This window comes from Euprymna scolopes, chromosome 14 (genome assembly GCF_053919585.1).
Source record: "Euprymna scolopes isolate OS-2025 chromosome 14, ASM5391958v1, whole genome shotgun sequence".
Taxonomy (NCBI): Eukaryota; Metazoa; Mollusca; class Cephalopoda; order Sepiida; family Sepiolidae; genus Euprymna; species Euprymna scolopes.
The window spans coordinates 16,850,011-16,865,122 of record NC_136495.1 but is presented as its reverse complement, the minus strand read 5'-3'; the positions used below and the strand labels follow the sequence as shown (position 1 = coordinate 16,865,122).

Genomic DNA, 15,112 nt, shown 5'->3' with positions numbered 1-15,112 from the left:
CACTCAGCCACTGTAGATGTGTGCGCAATGCGAAATACGGAGGTTTGACAATGCCCTAGTGATGCCTGAGACCAGCTCTTTGCTTGTATGCCTTAACTACTTAAGCATAATTCTATTATATAGAAATATTATGAGAAAGGGAGATAATTTAAGTATGATTGGATGCCCTTCCTTCTTTTATTCCATCGTGTGTGTGAGTATATGATATGTTATACCAGGGTTGTCCAAAGCCTAGCCCGCGGGCCGCAGCCTCTTCTAGAAAACTTTTAAAAATTAGTATTATTTAGACATCTATTGAGTTATTTCGAAAAAAGTTGTTTTTTACTAAACTTTATTTGAGTTTGAATTGGAATAATTCAACTCAAACACCTTTATTCCGTACTGTATAAAGAATTTTAATAGTTGTAGTACACCATCATAAGCATACAATTGTTTTAAATTGTGATTTTCATTTTGATGAAATAATAAACATTTATTATCATTATTCTTTATAATTTCAGTTTTACTTAATCCTCCATTACATTCTGTTCTATTTTTTCTTTTCAGACTTAGCGCCACATTTTTTACGATGGCTCAGAAAAGAAAAATTTCTGATGAAAAGCGTCAATTCAAGGATAGTTGGGAATTGAGGTTTCTGGTGAAAGAACAAAGTGGTCGAGTTTTATGTTTAATTTGTAATGAAATGATATCTGTTATGAAAGAGTACAATGTACAACGACACTACAGCACTCTTCATGTCACTGGCTATGATAAATACACTGGTGAGGCGCGGCGAGCCCTACTCAATGATCTCAAATCAGATCTGCGTAAGCGTCAAGAAAAGATGTTTCAATTAGTGAAGCCTTCGTCTTCTACAACCATAGCCTCTTATGATGTATCACTTTTGATGGCTAAATCCAAAAATGCATTCTCTGACGGTGATCTCATTAAGCAATGTGCAATAGCTATGGGAAAGGCTATGGGCTTTAACGATGCAGCTCTTGAGTTTGAAAAAATTCCACTCTCCCATCAAACTGTTGCTAGACATGTTGAAGAGCTTAGCAATTTCGTTCAGGAGAAGGTCATGGATCAAATTCAGCAGTGTGTTTATTTTTCTCTCGCTCTTGATGAAAGCACAGATATAAGGGATGTCAGCCAGTTGCTTGTCTTTGTTAGAAGTATTGACTCACAGTTTAATGTCAGTGAGAAGTTACTCGGCTTACTTCCACTTTTTACCACTACAAAAGGATCTGATATTTATGAAGCACTGAATTCTTTAGTGAGCAAGTATGGTGGATTTCAGAAATGCTCTTGCATCGTTACAGATGGTGCCAAATCAATGACAGGAGCTAAAAGAGGGGTTCTAGCGTACTTGAGAGATGCTGGAGTCGACTGCCCAATGTTTCATTGCATTATTCATCAAGAATCGTTATCTAGTCGCTGTATACGTTTATCTGATGTAATGCAGCATGTAATGAGAATTATTAATTTCATTAGAGGCGGTAATAAAGCACTGAGGCATCGTCTATTTGTTGATTTCTTGAAAGATTTGGATACAGAATTTTCTGACGTTTCACTCCATTCTACTGTTCGTTGGCTTAGTGCTGGGAAATGTCTGCAGCAGTTCTTCAGTTTGCGTAATGAGATTCTAAACTTTTTAGAAGAACTGAATGCAGACACTGATGGATTTAAAGGTTTATTGCAAAACGTCAACTTTCTGAAAAGTCTAGCATTCTTCACGGATATTACTCAGCATCTGAATAAGCTCAATTTAAGTTTACAGGGTAGGAATCAAACAATTGTTTCTCTGTATAGTTTCATAGATGGCTTCCGCAAAAAATTAAGTCTCTTCAAAAGTAATCTGCAAAGTAACATTCTGATTCACTTTCCAAGTTGTGATGTTATTTCTAAAGAAATAGAGGACAATAACTTCTGCTGCTTTGTTGAAACTCTTGATACCCTGATTGAAGACTTCAATAAGCGATTTCAAGATTTCCAGCACCTTGAGAAAAACTTCAATGTATTCAATGCTCCGCTGACTATAACTATATCAGAAGCCGATGAAGATTTGCAGCTTGAATTGTGTGACTTGCAAAGTGACCAGTTTTTATCAAGCAAAGCTACACTGCCAATCACTCAATTTTGGCCTCTTCTTTTTGAAGAGCATTATCCTAATTTACGCCATTTTGGATTACACTTGCTGTCAATATTTAGCAGTACCTACCTTTGTGAAGCAGCATTTTCCGCAATGAAGTCGATTAAATCCAAAGAGAGGAATCTACTTAATCAAACATCTCTCGAAGCCTGCCTTCATTTAACCTTAACCTCAGTTGACATTGACACAAAGGAGTTGGCTTCCAAAATGCAGGCACACCCATCTCACTAAATTTTAAGTAAACTGTACTGTTTTACGTGCTTCCTTAAATATTTTTTACAAATAAATTTATGGTTTATTCTTATTCATACTTGTCAGTTATTTTTAAGGTTTCCTGGTCTACTGATCTTGCTCAAAATTTCCAAAACTCTCTTATTCGTAGTATTCACATCTTAGCTTCTTTAATCTATTCTCCGGGAATATGTTTTTATGATAAATATAAAGATTCATTTACATGTACGTGTTTTACTTTACATCTGGTATGGTGAGACAGTGCATAAGAGGAAAAATGTCAACCGTGGCCCGCGATCTAATTTCCTTGCCGAATGCGTCCCGCGTCCCATAAAGTTTGGACAACCCTGTGTTATACAGTGAAAGTTCAAAGAACTTAATAATACAAAACTTCTATCTAATTTGGCAGGTTAGGTGTCTTTCGCATAAAAATGCTGGGTTTAAGGAACGTTTAGCAATCCTGTTTACGTGCGGTTGGTATGTTGATGCTTTCTTGCAGTTACTAATGATGATGATGATGATGCTGATGCTGATGATAACAGAGTTTGTGTTGTGCACTGTGTCACATAGACACAGCATTATTGTTGTTATTACTAAAGAAACAATAAGTGAAGTCAGTTGCTTTTATTGTTTGATAATTGATAGTGAATCCTTACGTTGGATGGATGGATTGGTTTGGTCGTTTTAAGTTTATTTTGTTTTATGGCATATCAATCCTTTTTGGGTTATTTAATAGTTTTTATGCTTCAAGTTCTTTATATCTTCAAATATTTATTCATGATGTTTGGATCAGGTATTTTGCAGAGGAAAAATTGTTGTTTTTGTTTTTGGCTTTGCAGAACAGGATTGCATTTTTCAAAGGGAAAGGGGAAAACAATAACATTATTGTTTAGTGCATTTTAAGTAAAAACAGCGGTACCTTCAGACAGCCTGATCTGGTAGCACTGAATATCTTCTTTAGGAGAAGGATCTTTCTCCTAACCACCTTTTCCTTCTCTCTAAGTTGACCATTTACAGTGCCTTATACTGCTCCCCACATTTCATCTGACCCACCTACATTCCATCTTGACTGTCCTTTATTTCTCTATCAAACCTTTCACAAGAACCTTGTTGCTATCTTTCTACTCTTCCCATCCCCCCTATCCATCTCTCTCTAGGTTCATTTATTTTGAAACATGAATATTTGTTTTTATCCCCAAAATTAAAAAAGAATTTTCAATTAATTTTAAATCCAAAAATAATTTAAAAAAAAAGAAAAAGCAGTAATAAATGGCGATTGTAATAAGTTAATTTTGAACGGTTACGATGTAAATAGTTTATTGTTTAGATGTAAATAAGTTCTGTCGCAACATCAAAATGATGTCTATCTTTTCATTAAAAAATGCAACAAATATGAAAAATGATGTAGTCTTTTAATTGTTGCGGGGAATGTTGTAATAATGCCATTAGAATTTATTTTTATTATTGTGGTTGGAATGTGATTAATGATGGGTGGAGGTTGTCTGAGATGGGGAGGGGGGTTGTTAATTAAATTATTTTTGAGATAGAGAGAGAGAGAGAAAAAAAAGAAATTAGTTAGCAAAAAACAAAGGTCTCACACAATGTCCGCCTTCGCCCTCCCCTGTCAGATTTTAGCAACTAGTGTAACAATTCTTACGACTTATTGCCAGCTAAGGATCTTATCCTCGACCCCTCAAAATCAACAAAGGTGGGATCATTTTTGTAATGATCTGGTCTCTGTTGATTGCAGTGAAATGCTGGTTCTGTGCAGTTCTAGGAGGTTCACCCTCCCAGGCTTTGCCGTCTCTCTTTGAGAAGGCATAAAGTTATGGCTAATCATCTGAGGCGCTCTTACCGGGGAATGGCGATGGGACTACCCAGGTTCTTTTTGCAGGTCAGAGTGCCACTCCTCTGTGGCGCTGACCTCTCAATCCCACTTTCCGACCCTTGTGTCACAGTTCTTGCAGTGGGAGAGAACTAAAAACCATTTATTATTACCTGCTCAACAGTTATGGGGAAGTGGTTTTCCCAAATGCTCTCTCACTAAATCATTTTCCAAAGATAAAACATTTTTCTCAAAATAACTAGCAACAGCGGGGAGTGAATTCATGCCTTTACAAAGGTTATTCAGCTCGGAATGCTGTGTTTGAGTTCTATTAGGAGTTAATGCATCACTTTCACTAATAGCCCCCCTCTCTCTCCTTCTTTCTCTCTCGCTCCATATATATATATATATATATATATATATATATATATATATATAAAATTTATTAAGAAGTATAGAAAAACTGTCCTTATTAGCGAAAACCAACAATGGACCAAAAAGAATGAAACCGGATCTTGATCTTTCAATGTGCTTTTTGAATTCAGCAGAGACAAATGATCTAGTTGGTCTTTTTATTCTCTTCAACTTAACAAAAATAATAGATAGCAAAAATATAAGACTTTATAGGGATGACGGATTGCTAATTGTTGAGAAATCGGATGGTCCCAAATGTGAAAGAACTAGAAAGGCTTTAATTAGGGAAATGAAGAAAATTAAGCTAAAAATTGAAATTAAATATAATATTAAAACTTTTAACTTCGCAAATGATACATATGAACCTTATGCTAAAGACAGTACTAATCCCTTATATATACACCGATTATCTAATCACCCAAAACATATTATTAACCACTTTCCAAAATCCATTGAAAAAAGAATTAGCACTAACTTATCAAAACTGGAAATTTTCAATAAACACAAACCCTTTTATGAAGCAGCCCTAAAAAAAGTGGATACACTAATACCTCCAACAAGGACAGTATAAAACACATATTGAGAAAAATTATTTGGTTTAACCCACTTTTTAATATGATGATTAAAACTTAACTGGGGAAAAATTCTTCAAAGTAATTAACACCTACTTGCCCCAAACAACATCTTACACAAAATCTTTAATAAAAACACCATAAAACTCAGCTACAGTTGCAGTGACAACCTAGAAAGAATAATTTAAAAAAAGCATAGCAATAGAATACTTAACAACAACAATAATCACAATAATAACAGTAACACAAAAAACTGTAACTGCACAAATAAATCAGAATGTCCACTTAAACAACAATGTCTATAGACAAAAGTAATCTACAAAGCTACAATCGCCCCTATAGAAAAACCTATTGATAAAAAATACTACATCGGACTTGCTGAAACTTCATTTAAAGACCGATTTAGAGTTCATAAATGCTTCTTTGTTGTAAGTGTGAGTCTGGTATTTTCCTTGTCATTTATGTAAGTTTGCTAGGGCTTTCATCACTTGAGTAAAAGCTGCTAAGGCTGGTCCATCTAATGTTAGTGTGCCAGAATTTCAGAGCAGTTGGGTAAGAATCGCCTGTAGTAGTTGATTATTTTATTTTTTTTATTGCATTTTCACCCCAAACAAGGCAGATTGGCACTTTGTTGTAGGGGGCTACTATCAGGGACATAAGCATCAGGGGTACTGTGTTGGAAGTTGGGCAGCAAGATGTCGGTCCACGTTACACTTGAACTTCTGCATGTCAGTACAGTTGGGGAAGCAGGGACCCGGAAGGGAATTCCAAAGTCTAGGTATTCTGGGGAAGAAACTACTGGAGTAGAAGGCTCTCTTGCATCTAGGGATCTCTACTGTGAAGGGGTGGGATTTAGGCGTTGTTACGTTGGCTATGGTAAAAATCCACTTGAAAGTTTGTCTCAAGCTAATGTTGCTAGTCAGTGATTTATCCCCAAATGGGATATCTTGGTACTGTTGGCTGCTTGCAAGTGATACGATTGAGTCATAATCTTCTGACTGGTCAGTGGTGGGATTATGCTTATTTCGGCGCCAGTGTCTATTAGAAAATTATATCTGTGGGTGCGGTCATGGATATAGCGTGTGTAATTATGGTTTCGACAGATTTGAAAACGACGATGAGGTGAAAACGAGAGGCATGTTCTCGTGTCACGTCAGAGCGAGAAGAGAGAAAGAAACAAGGGAAAAAGAAGGGAAGAAGAATGTTTTGTTGCGTTTAAGTACTTTTTGAACCGGCTCCAGCACAAGATTGCTGCTGCTGGTATTTGGATTTTGGAAAAGCGTTAAAAAAGACAATCTTCTACATTTTCTCATTGGTCACTTGCGTCACGTGGTACTGCCTTCAAGTACGTCCGCCAGAAATATGTCCATTTGTCTTTTGTTGTTGTGAGAAAAGCGTGTGGGCGTATTTGAAATTATGTCGTTGCTGGAAGAACTTACTTTTGTGCAAATGCGTGGGGAAACTAAAATTAATAAACGTTCGTTTATTTGCGTGTGAGCGTGTGAGTGTGTGAGTGAGTGACAGCACAGGCAAGAGGATTAGTTGACCAAAACGTGGTGAGACAACAACTATGAAAGGCAGTAATTACTGAGGACACAGTTAAGAGACTCAGCATTCTGATCCCGTCGCGGTTAACCACCTGAAGAAGATCTGAGGAGGATTTGGCCGAAACGTGGTGAGACAACAACTATGGAAGGCAGTAATTACTGAGGATAAGTTACAAGACTCAGTATTCCTATCCATTTGCGGTTAATTAATCAACTGAAGAAGGCCAGGAGATGAGTTGGCCGAAACGTGGTGAAACGACAACAACTATGCAGGTGAGGATAACTGTTCGCAAAAGGAATGAATGCACTAATTTATTTAACTTTCAAAATTTAGCTGTATTTTCGACCTTTTTCTTTTTTCCACGATTAAAATATATTTTTTCCTTTAAGAGATTAACTTTAGGCTTTAATCTTTCAAACACAATCGAAAAGTAATCGGAAACTTATAAAAAAAAATTATAAGTCGGCTTTCATAACCATGGGCCCTATTAGTTTTCACCATTAACGACATTAATGACCCCCCCCATGCTACAAAAACGTTCGTTTGAATTAACAAGCCAAAAAAGTAGAACTAAAGTCCATAAAAACGAGTGAATTAGCTGATCCCCACCCCACAAAAAAAAAACTAAAGTTCACATAAATGTTAGTACAAATTAAAAAAAAAAAAAAAAATGACAAAACAGGTCAATTAGAAAAACACATCGGTCAGTGGCGTAGCTAGAGGAGGGGGGGGGGGGCGCGGTTCGCCCCGGGTGACAGTAAAAGACGGATGACACATTGTCATCCCAACAAAAATTTTCAGCCACGCTAAGATGTGAAAATAGTCTGAAAATGTGCTTTATTTGTCATATATTATGCAAAGGTTTTAAGTTTTTAATCTTTTCTAAAATATTAGAAACTCTTACATTTTTAGAAATTAGTAACTGAAGAATATTTTTGCTGATGTTTACTGAAAACTCTAAACCCTGTATTTTTTGTTGTTTTTTATTTGAAATCATTTGATGACATTTCATTTTCTTTTGACCGTGAAAAATAATTGGGAAAACGATTAAGTGGTTATATATATATATATATATATATATATATATATATATATATATATATATATATATATATATATATATTAGGTGTCTTTAACTTCTCCTCCCCCATAGTTTTGCTGATGAGGAGACTATGTTTTAAAGGACAAAACTTCTGTCAAATTATTGCCAATACTTATCGTCAATTTCAATGAAATAAACATCGTTTCCGAAACGATCGTACAATCGAGTTGATTTTGCTTGTTTTTCCTTTTGAAACTGCTTTTTAATTCACAATTCTGAATCGTTTTACTCAGTATAATTATAGCTCTAGGATACCTATTGAGCTTATTTATATATATCTAAAGTACAATGGGCACTGTTTTCTTTTAAAAGTATTAATACATTTAGTAATACATTAAAATTAACTCTGCTCTTTAGACTCAAGGTCTAATTCCTCTAAAAATATAATATATATAAAGTTTCGTATGTAAGTGGGGGGGCGGATGACAACAAAGAAGGGGTGACACAAGGTCAGTGGGGTGACATTTGAGCAGACTACCCTGGGTGATGTTTACTCTAGCTACGCCACTAACATCAGTTAAACAGTGTAATAGAAAGTTTTTTCAATATATTTATTTGTTGAAAGGGTTCGATCTATACAAGAGATTTACTGTGGGAAGGGTACCACAAAAAATATGGATGCTCTAAAAATAGAATCTAAAAAGATAACACTATTATTATTATTATTATTATTATTATTGGTTCACAAGGAGCTTTTACACAGGTCATAAAGGATCTCTCTTTGAAAACAGCCTGTGGTGTTCTCTGGAAGCTGAGTGACAACAAGTCTCCCTAGTTTTCCAGTGCTCTTCACTTCTGATAACATTTGCAAATGAATTTACATTGTCACAACAGCCGCCCACCATTGATCTCTCGCTAGCAGCAGTTATTGGTCTCCACTGGAATTTGAGTGGCAATAAGCCTCCCCAAGGTCCCAGTTCTCTTCGCACTTGTTCAGTCAGAGGTTTGGTCAGTGCTCTCTCCTTGGTCTTTCCATCCTCCTTGACCCTTTTCGGCTATTTGGCATCATTCTTTTGTGGAGGGTGGTGATTGGGTAATGGGAGAGGATGGGAAAGGGATACAGACTTATGGATATGTATCATCAATGGTCTTGGTTCCTTGTAACGCTTCTTCATCTTTTGTCTCAGCAGCAGCTCGTCTGGCCCGCAAATGTGGCTCATGTGTATTAGTCCCCGCATTCAAGTGTTTTCCTTAATATTTCAGCTGGTTTCATTATTGTTATTCATTGTATCTTTCCAGTCATTCCTCTGATTCCAATTTCTCCCATTTTTTTCCAAGTGTTTGGAATTGTTCCTAGTGGTCCTACAATTATATATATATATATATATATATATATATATATATATATATATATATATATATATATATATATATTATAGGTACTATCTTGATTTTTTTTTATCATCCATATCGCTTTCAGTTCTCTGACTAGCTCTGTGTATTTGTTCTGTTTCTCCTTTTCTTTGATATTTATTCTGTGGTTAGCTAGAACAGCAAAGTCTACGATTTGGCAGGACTTTTCTTTTTTGTTAATTATTACATCTGGTCTTCTTGCTTATCCGTTTGTATGTGTGTTTATTCGTTTGTATGTCCATGTCCCATAGGACTTTGTGATTCTTGTTTTCAGTTACTGTTGCTGGCTTATATTTGTACCATTTGTCTGCACAGTCGAGATGCAGTTGTTTGCACAATTACCTGTTCTTGTGCCTGTTCTTGTGTTTCTTTTGGGCTAGTTTGCTACATTCACTTACTATATGGTTTATCATTTTGTCTCTTTGTCCACAGAGTCTGCATTTGCTGTTTTCTCGTGTTTTGTTGATCTTTGCTTTGATATACTTGGTTCTTATCAAGTTATCTTGGCTGCCGTTATTAGAGATTCAGTTTCTCTGTTTACATGTCCTTTTCTCATCCATGTCCAAGTGTTTTCATTATTTTCATCTTTTGTCATCCTTACGAATCTTCCGTTTCTTTTCCCATTTTTCTTTTCTTGTCTTATTCTTTGTCACTCTGTGTTTTTTTTTTCCAGTGTCTCTCGCTGCCATAATTATCCTTTCAGCGTTTTGCGTTATATATTTTTCTAGTTTTTTTTTTTGGTGTCATTCACACAATCTTCTATACGTACGAGTCCTCTCCCGCCATCTTTCCTTTTCACGCAGAGTCGGTCAACATCATCCTTCAAGTGTGGTGTGTTGTGCATGGTCATGAGTTTCCTGGTCTTCTGATCGAGCTGTCTCAGTTCTTCTTTATTCCACCCTATGAACGGTCCAGAGTATCTTACTAGTGATACAGCCCATGTATTTATGCCTTTTATTAGGTTTCTACTATATAATTTAGTTTCCAGAAGTTTTCTTGTACTCCTGAGGTATTCCTTTCCAATTCTCTCTTTCATTTCTGTTTCTTTGATGGCGTCTGCTTCTAGAATTCCCAGGTATTTATAGGCGTTTTGTTCCCCTAGTGCCCTCATCTCCATTTGGTTAGGTAGTTTGATGCCTTCTGTCATCCCCAGTTTTCCCTTTCTTATAACTGGTAGTGCACATTTTTCCATACCAAATTCCATTTGGATATCCTGGCTGAAGATCCTGGTAGTGCTTATTAGTGTGTCTAGTTCATTTTTGGTCTTTGCAAAAAGTTTCAGATCGTCCATGTACATCAGGTGGTTCATTTTTTCTTCTGTATTGGGGAACTTGTATTCGGCTTGGCATTTTCTCAGTATATTGTTCCGGGGTATCATGGCTATGATGAACAGTAATGGTGATATTGAATCTCCCTGGAAGATGCCTCTTTGTATGTTAATTTCTGTTATGTCATCAGCTGTCAGTTCCAATCTCCACGTTGTCATTGCATTTTCTATCACGTTGATGATCCTGCTTGGTATTTTATACATTTTAAGCATTCTATTATCCATGTCTGGGGTATCCTGTCATATGCTTTTTTGTAATTGATCTACGCCATGGCGAAATTCTTTTGCCTTATTTTTACTCCCTTTAGGATCTTTTGGTCTATATATAGCAGATCATGTGTTCCTCTTTTACCCTTTTGGCATTCTTTCTGTTCCTCGGGAAGAAGTCCACAATTATTCAGGAAGCTGTAGATTTGTTCCCTCAGTTGTCCTGTTAATATTTTCCACATATTGGCCTATAATTGCTGGGGCAGTTGCATTATCTGTGTCCTTCTATATCAGTGTGATCTTTACTTTTGTCATCCAATCTGGCACGTTTGTTTCCTCTATACATTTTCTCAGATTTTGAGCTAGCCTTTCGTGTAATGTTGTGAATTTTTTAAACCAGTATGCATGTATCTCATCGTGTCCTGGTGCTCTCCAGTTTGCCATTTTTGCTATGGTCTTTTTCAGGGTTTTCTTGCTAATGTCATTCACTGTTCCTTCTTTGATTTGTTGTTGTTGTTATTATTATTATTATTATTATTTCTTCTTCTTCTTCTTCTTCTTCTTATTATTATTATTATTATTATTATAAGCATTATTTTTATTATTATTATTATTTCTTCTTCTTCTTCTTCTTCTTCTTCTTATTTTTATTATTATTACTATTATTATTTTTATTATTATTACTATTATTATATTATCATTACTATTATTTTTCTTCTGCTTCTTTTTTCTTCTTCTTCTTCTTCTTCTTCTTCTTCTTCTTCTTATTATTATTATTATTATTATTATTATCTCAGCTAGCCCCAACTCCCATCTAGAGGGCATCCTGTTTGTTTTCAGTTTTCCCTAAAAACAGTGGACGATCTAACATGTAGACAAGGGTTGGGAGGGACCCTACCAACATAACTTATAGAAATTTTTTTATTTTTTATTTTTATTTTTCTTGTGTTGTTTCTAAAGAGTCAGCGTGGAACCCTGCAGTTGAAAGCGCCTTTCCCGACTTCATTCTTGATCACTCAGTCGAGGCACGTCACAGGTCATGGGCCGCCATGTAGTTCATAAGAGAATGTAGAGCCATGCTCAGGAATCTCCCAAGGCCCAGCGACCTTTAATGGCTTTCTAGAACTGAAACTATATAAGGAGCTAGTGGGGTGGGGGCTCCGCTGACCCACTCGTCAAGCATTTGGGGTTGTCAAGGAAGGAGATCCGCTTCAAGTGAAGCTGGACGCCAGCTTTGAGTCATCTCAATAACTCTGAGTTTTCCTTGATCTGGCGATTGGCCTGAAACGTGTTACTCCTCAATGCCATACAATACAGTGCCAGACTAGTGAGTTTGCCCAGGTATCCCCATTGCAGAACACCAGCCGAGGAAATGGCAAAATGACATACGACAAGTAGCAGACTCAAGCGATATTAGGCGTATATCAATGAGGTGACGGCTTGCATCTATCCCGAGAATCCTTACCCGCTCCACGTGTCCTACATCATCCATAATGCCAAACCGCCATGGGACAGAGATAGACGAATGGTATTTCTCACAATTATAGCTGTAGCTAGAAAGGTGATATGGATATTGCAACTCAATGAGAAGCATGGGTTGAATCTTTTGCTGATCAGGATCTGATCCCATTCTTCAAGCACCAGATGAAGGCCAAGATAAGATGTGATAGGAAAAGATTACATCTTGTGGTCTGTGACAGAAAATAGGTTAGAATAGTGTATGAAGTGGTGCCAAGTTGGAGTTCATGTTTTCTACCTAAGCATGGCACACACGGTTCCAGGTCTTGTCGGACTCCAGACCTCTTAAGTGTCTAGATTAGGTATTAGCTAGCCAAGTGAATGCCCCCTCCATCCCTGATAGGAGACCTCTAAGATGCCCACACACAACTTTTTGACTGGCATGCTCCTGGAATGCGATGCTGTTGTGCTCAAAAATGCATGTTGGCTGCTATCCACAAGCAACGCCCAGCGCATTAATTTGGCTGAACTCAATGTGGCACTGAAAGACATCAATCTGACATTACAATCGAAGTGAAAAGTCATACACTTAAAAATAGTCTCTGTAAGCGTGTACTCCTGACGTGCTGTGAGGATTGATGAAATGACAAGTAGTCAGATCATGGAAGTACTTAAGAGTAATGGACATTAGGCATTCAATGTATATTTTGCCTGGCGGGTTTGCCCAATGATTACCAAAATTGATTGGTCGGCTATTAGAGCCTCTAAAGAATGCCAAATGATTGAACAAGCCTCAGTTCATTGAATAAAATAGGTATTAGCAATAAAAGCTAATTGTAAAAGGTAGGGGATGGATGTAACCCACTATGACGGCAAACACTTCCTGATGGTCACCAATTCCAGTCCAGCATTTGGCGGCTATTGTGGTAGGACTCCAGAAACATCATTTAGCATCCATCCTGAAGCAATATTGTTTGAGCACAGCCCACTTCAGGAACTGCTTACTGACAGCAACACTGCATTCACTAGTAGAAAATTCAGCTGGGAAGTGCGTCTGCAGTTTTGGCAATGCATTGCAGAACAATGCCACCACATTATTAAATGGATTACAGCACCGCATCCAATGGGATCTACAGATATGAAATTAGGATAAGAGATATTTGTCCAGTGCCCATGTCACTGATCTCCATACAACACCAGTATCATCTGGACAACTTAGTATGGGTCAAGCCACCTCATTATCCAGGTACATTCAAGTTCCAAGAAGGCATGGTAATGGAGGTGATCAGCCCGCAAGCCGATATTGTTAATAGTGTCCTGTGCCATATGAAGGACGTGCGACCCCCAACAAATTGCCATCCTGCCTGACGGAGCAGATGATGAGACTTCAGATGATACTGGCTGACAGACAGCACGAAATGGAGAAACTTCAGAACCATCTGTGTGACAAAGCACATGCCAGAGATTACCAGCGTGATCTTCCATATGCTGTGATCAAGGATCAAGAGGGGGAGTGTAGACAAATAGAACATCATAGTGGCCAATACAGAAATGGCACTGCGTGTGTGCAATTGGACTGAAAGCGAGGCCTGTACTCATTTGCATATGCGTAAGTCTTGGGGGTATAAAAGACAGTGTTATGATGTTATGATTTAGATCTCGTTTTGACTTGGGGACGCCGTCATACTGTCTGCCACGTGTCACCGTGACGACCACCACTCAAGTTTCATGATTCCTGACCGCTTTGGGGAGAAACTGACTACGTAGGGATTCACGCTACGATCGCTACCATGGCACCAAAGTCGAGGCACATGATCATGGTTACCTCCACAAAATTACGGGCAAAACGCTTAGATGCCTTACACACCGTAGCGAAAACAACAACCTAAAAGAAACACAGTTTTCTCGACATGGAGGCAATTTCTTCATCACTAACCGTTTGTCTACAACTACGTCCGCGTGCTTGCTATATTTAGCGAAGTCAAGGAAAAGACATGAGAAGGACCACCAGCCTCGCCATCACCACAACGCTACGGCTGTCGCGACCAATGCTACTACTACTACAACGAAGGCTTCGGCGCGCCTTCTAACAACAACAACTATCGCTATTGACACACGATTATAACCAGCACTGCTGCTACTACCATTACCAACGAAGGCTTCGTCGCGCCTTCTAACAACAACAACTATCGCTATTGACACACGATTATAACCAGCACTGCTGCTACTACCATTACCAACGAAGGCTTCGTCGCGCCTTCTATCAACAACAACTATCGCTATTGACACACGATTATAACCAGCACTGCTGCTACTACCATTACCAACGAAGGCTTCGTCGCGCCTTCTAACAACAACAACTATCGCTATTGACACACGATTATAACCAGCACTGCTGCTACTACCATTACCAACGAAGGCTACGTCGCGCCTTCTATCAACAACAACTATCGCTATTGACACACGATTATAACCAGCACTGCTGCTACTACCATTACCAACGAAGGCTTCGTCGCGCCTTCTAACAACAACAACTATCGCTATTGACATACGATTATAACCAGACCAGCACTGCTGCTACTACTATTACAAACGAAGGTTTCGTCGTGCCTTATAACCACAATAACAACAACTAACAACAATCTGCCATCTTCACCCCAAGGACAGCTCGTTATTATTCTGTGTTATTTATTAGAAAATAAATTGTTGAGTTCGTTCAAATCTTAATCCTGTGTTGTCTATTCTTTTTGCTTGTCACCATACGCTTCGTAACATAACAACTGGTGTCAGAAGCGTGCGACAGGTAGAATGGACTACTCAGGGTGCACCCGTAACGAACTTCTCAGTTTTATCAGAGACCAGAAATCGGCACTCCTCCAGCTAAAATCGAGTACATCACGACCAGACGAGGCCCTTATCCTCGAAATAAAAGCGGACCTAG

General features: G+C 37.9%; 1 protein-coding gene across 1 annotated transcript; it reads left to right on the top strand.

Moving 5' to 3' along the window:
- Positions 1–568: 568 nt before the first annotated feature.
- On the top strand, positions 569–2,365 carry LOC145293336 (general transcription factor II-I repeat domain-containing protein 2B-like). Its single transcript, XM_080139978.1, has one exon. The coding sequence runs from the start codon at positions 569–571 to the stop codon at positions 2,363–2,365; it is 1,797 nt and encodes a 598-aa protein (XP_079996104.1).
- The last annotated feature ends 12,747 nt before the right edge of the window (positions 2,366–15,112 follow it).

Coding starts and splice junctions, on each gene's coding strand:
- LOC145293336 (XM_080139978.1), top strand. CDS start 569: ATGGCTCAGAAAAGAAAAATTTCTGATGAAAAGCGTCAATTCAAGGAT.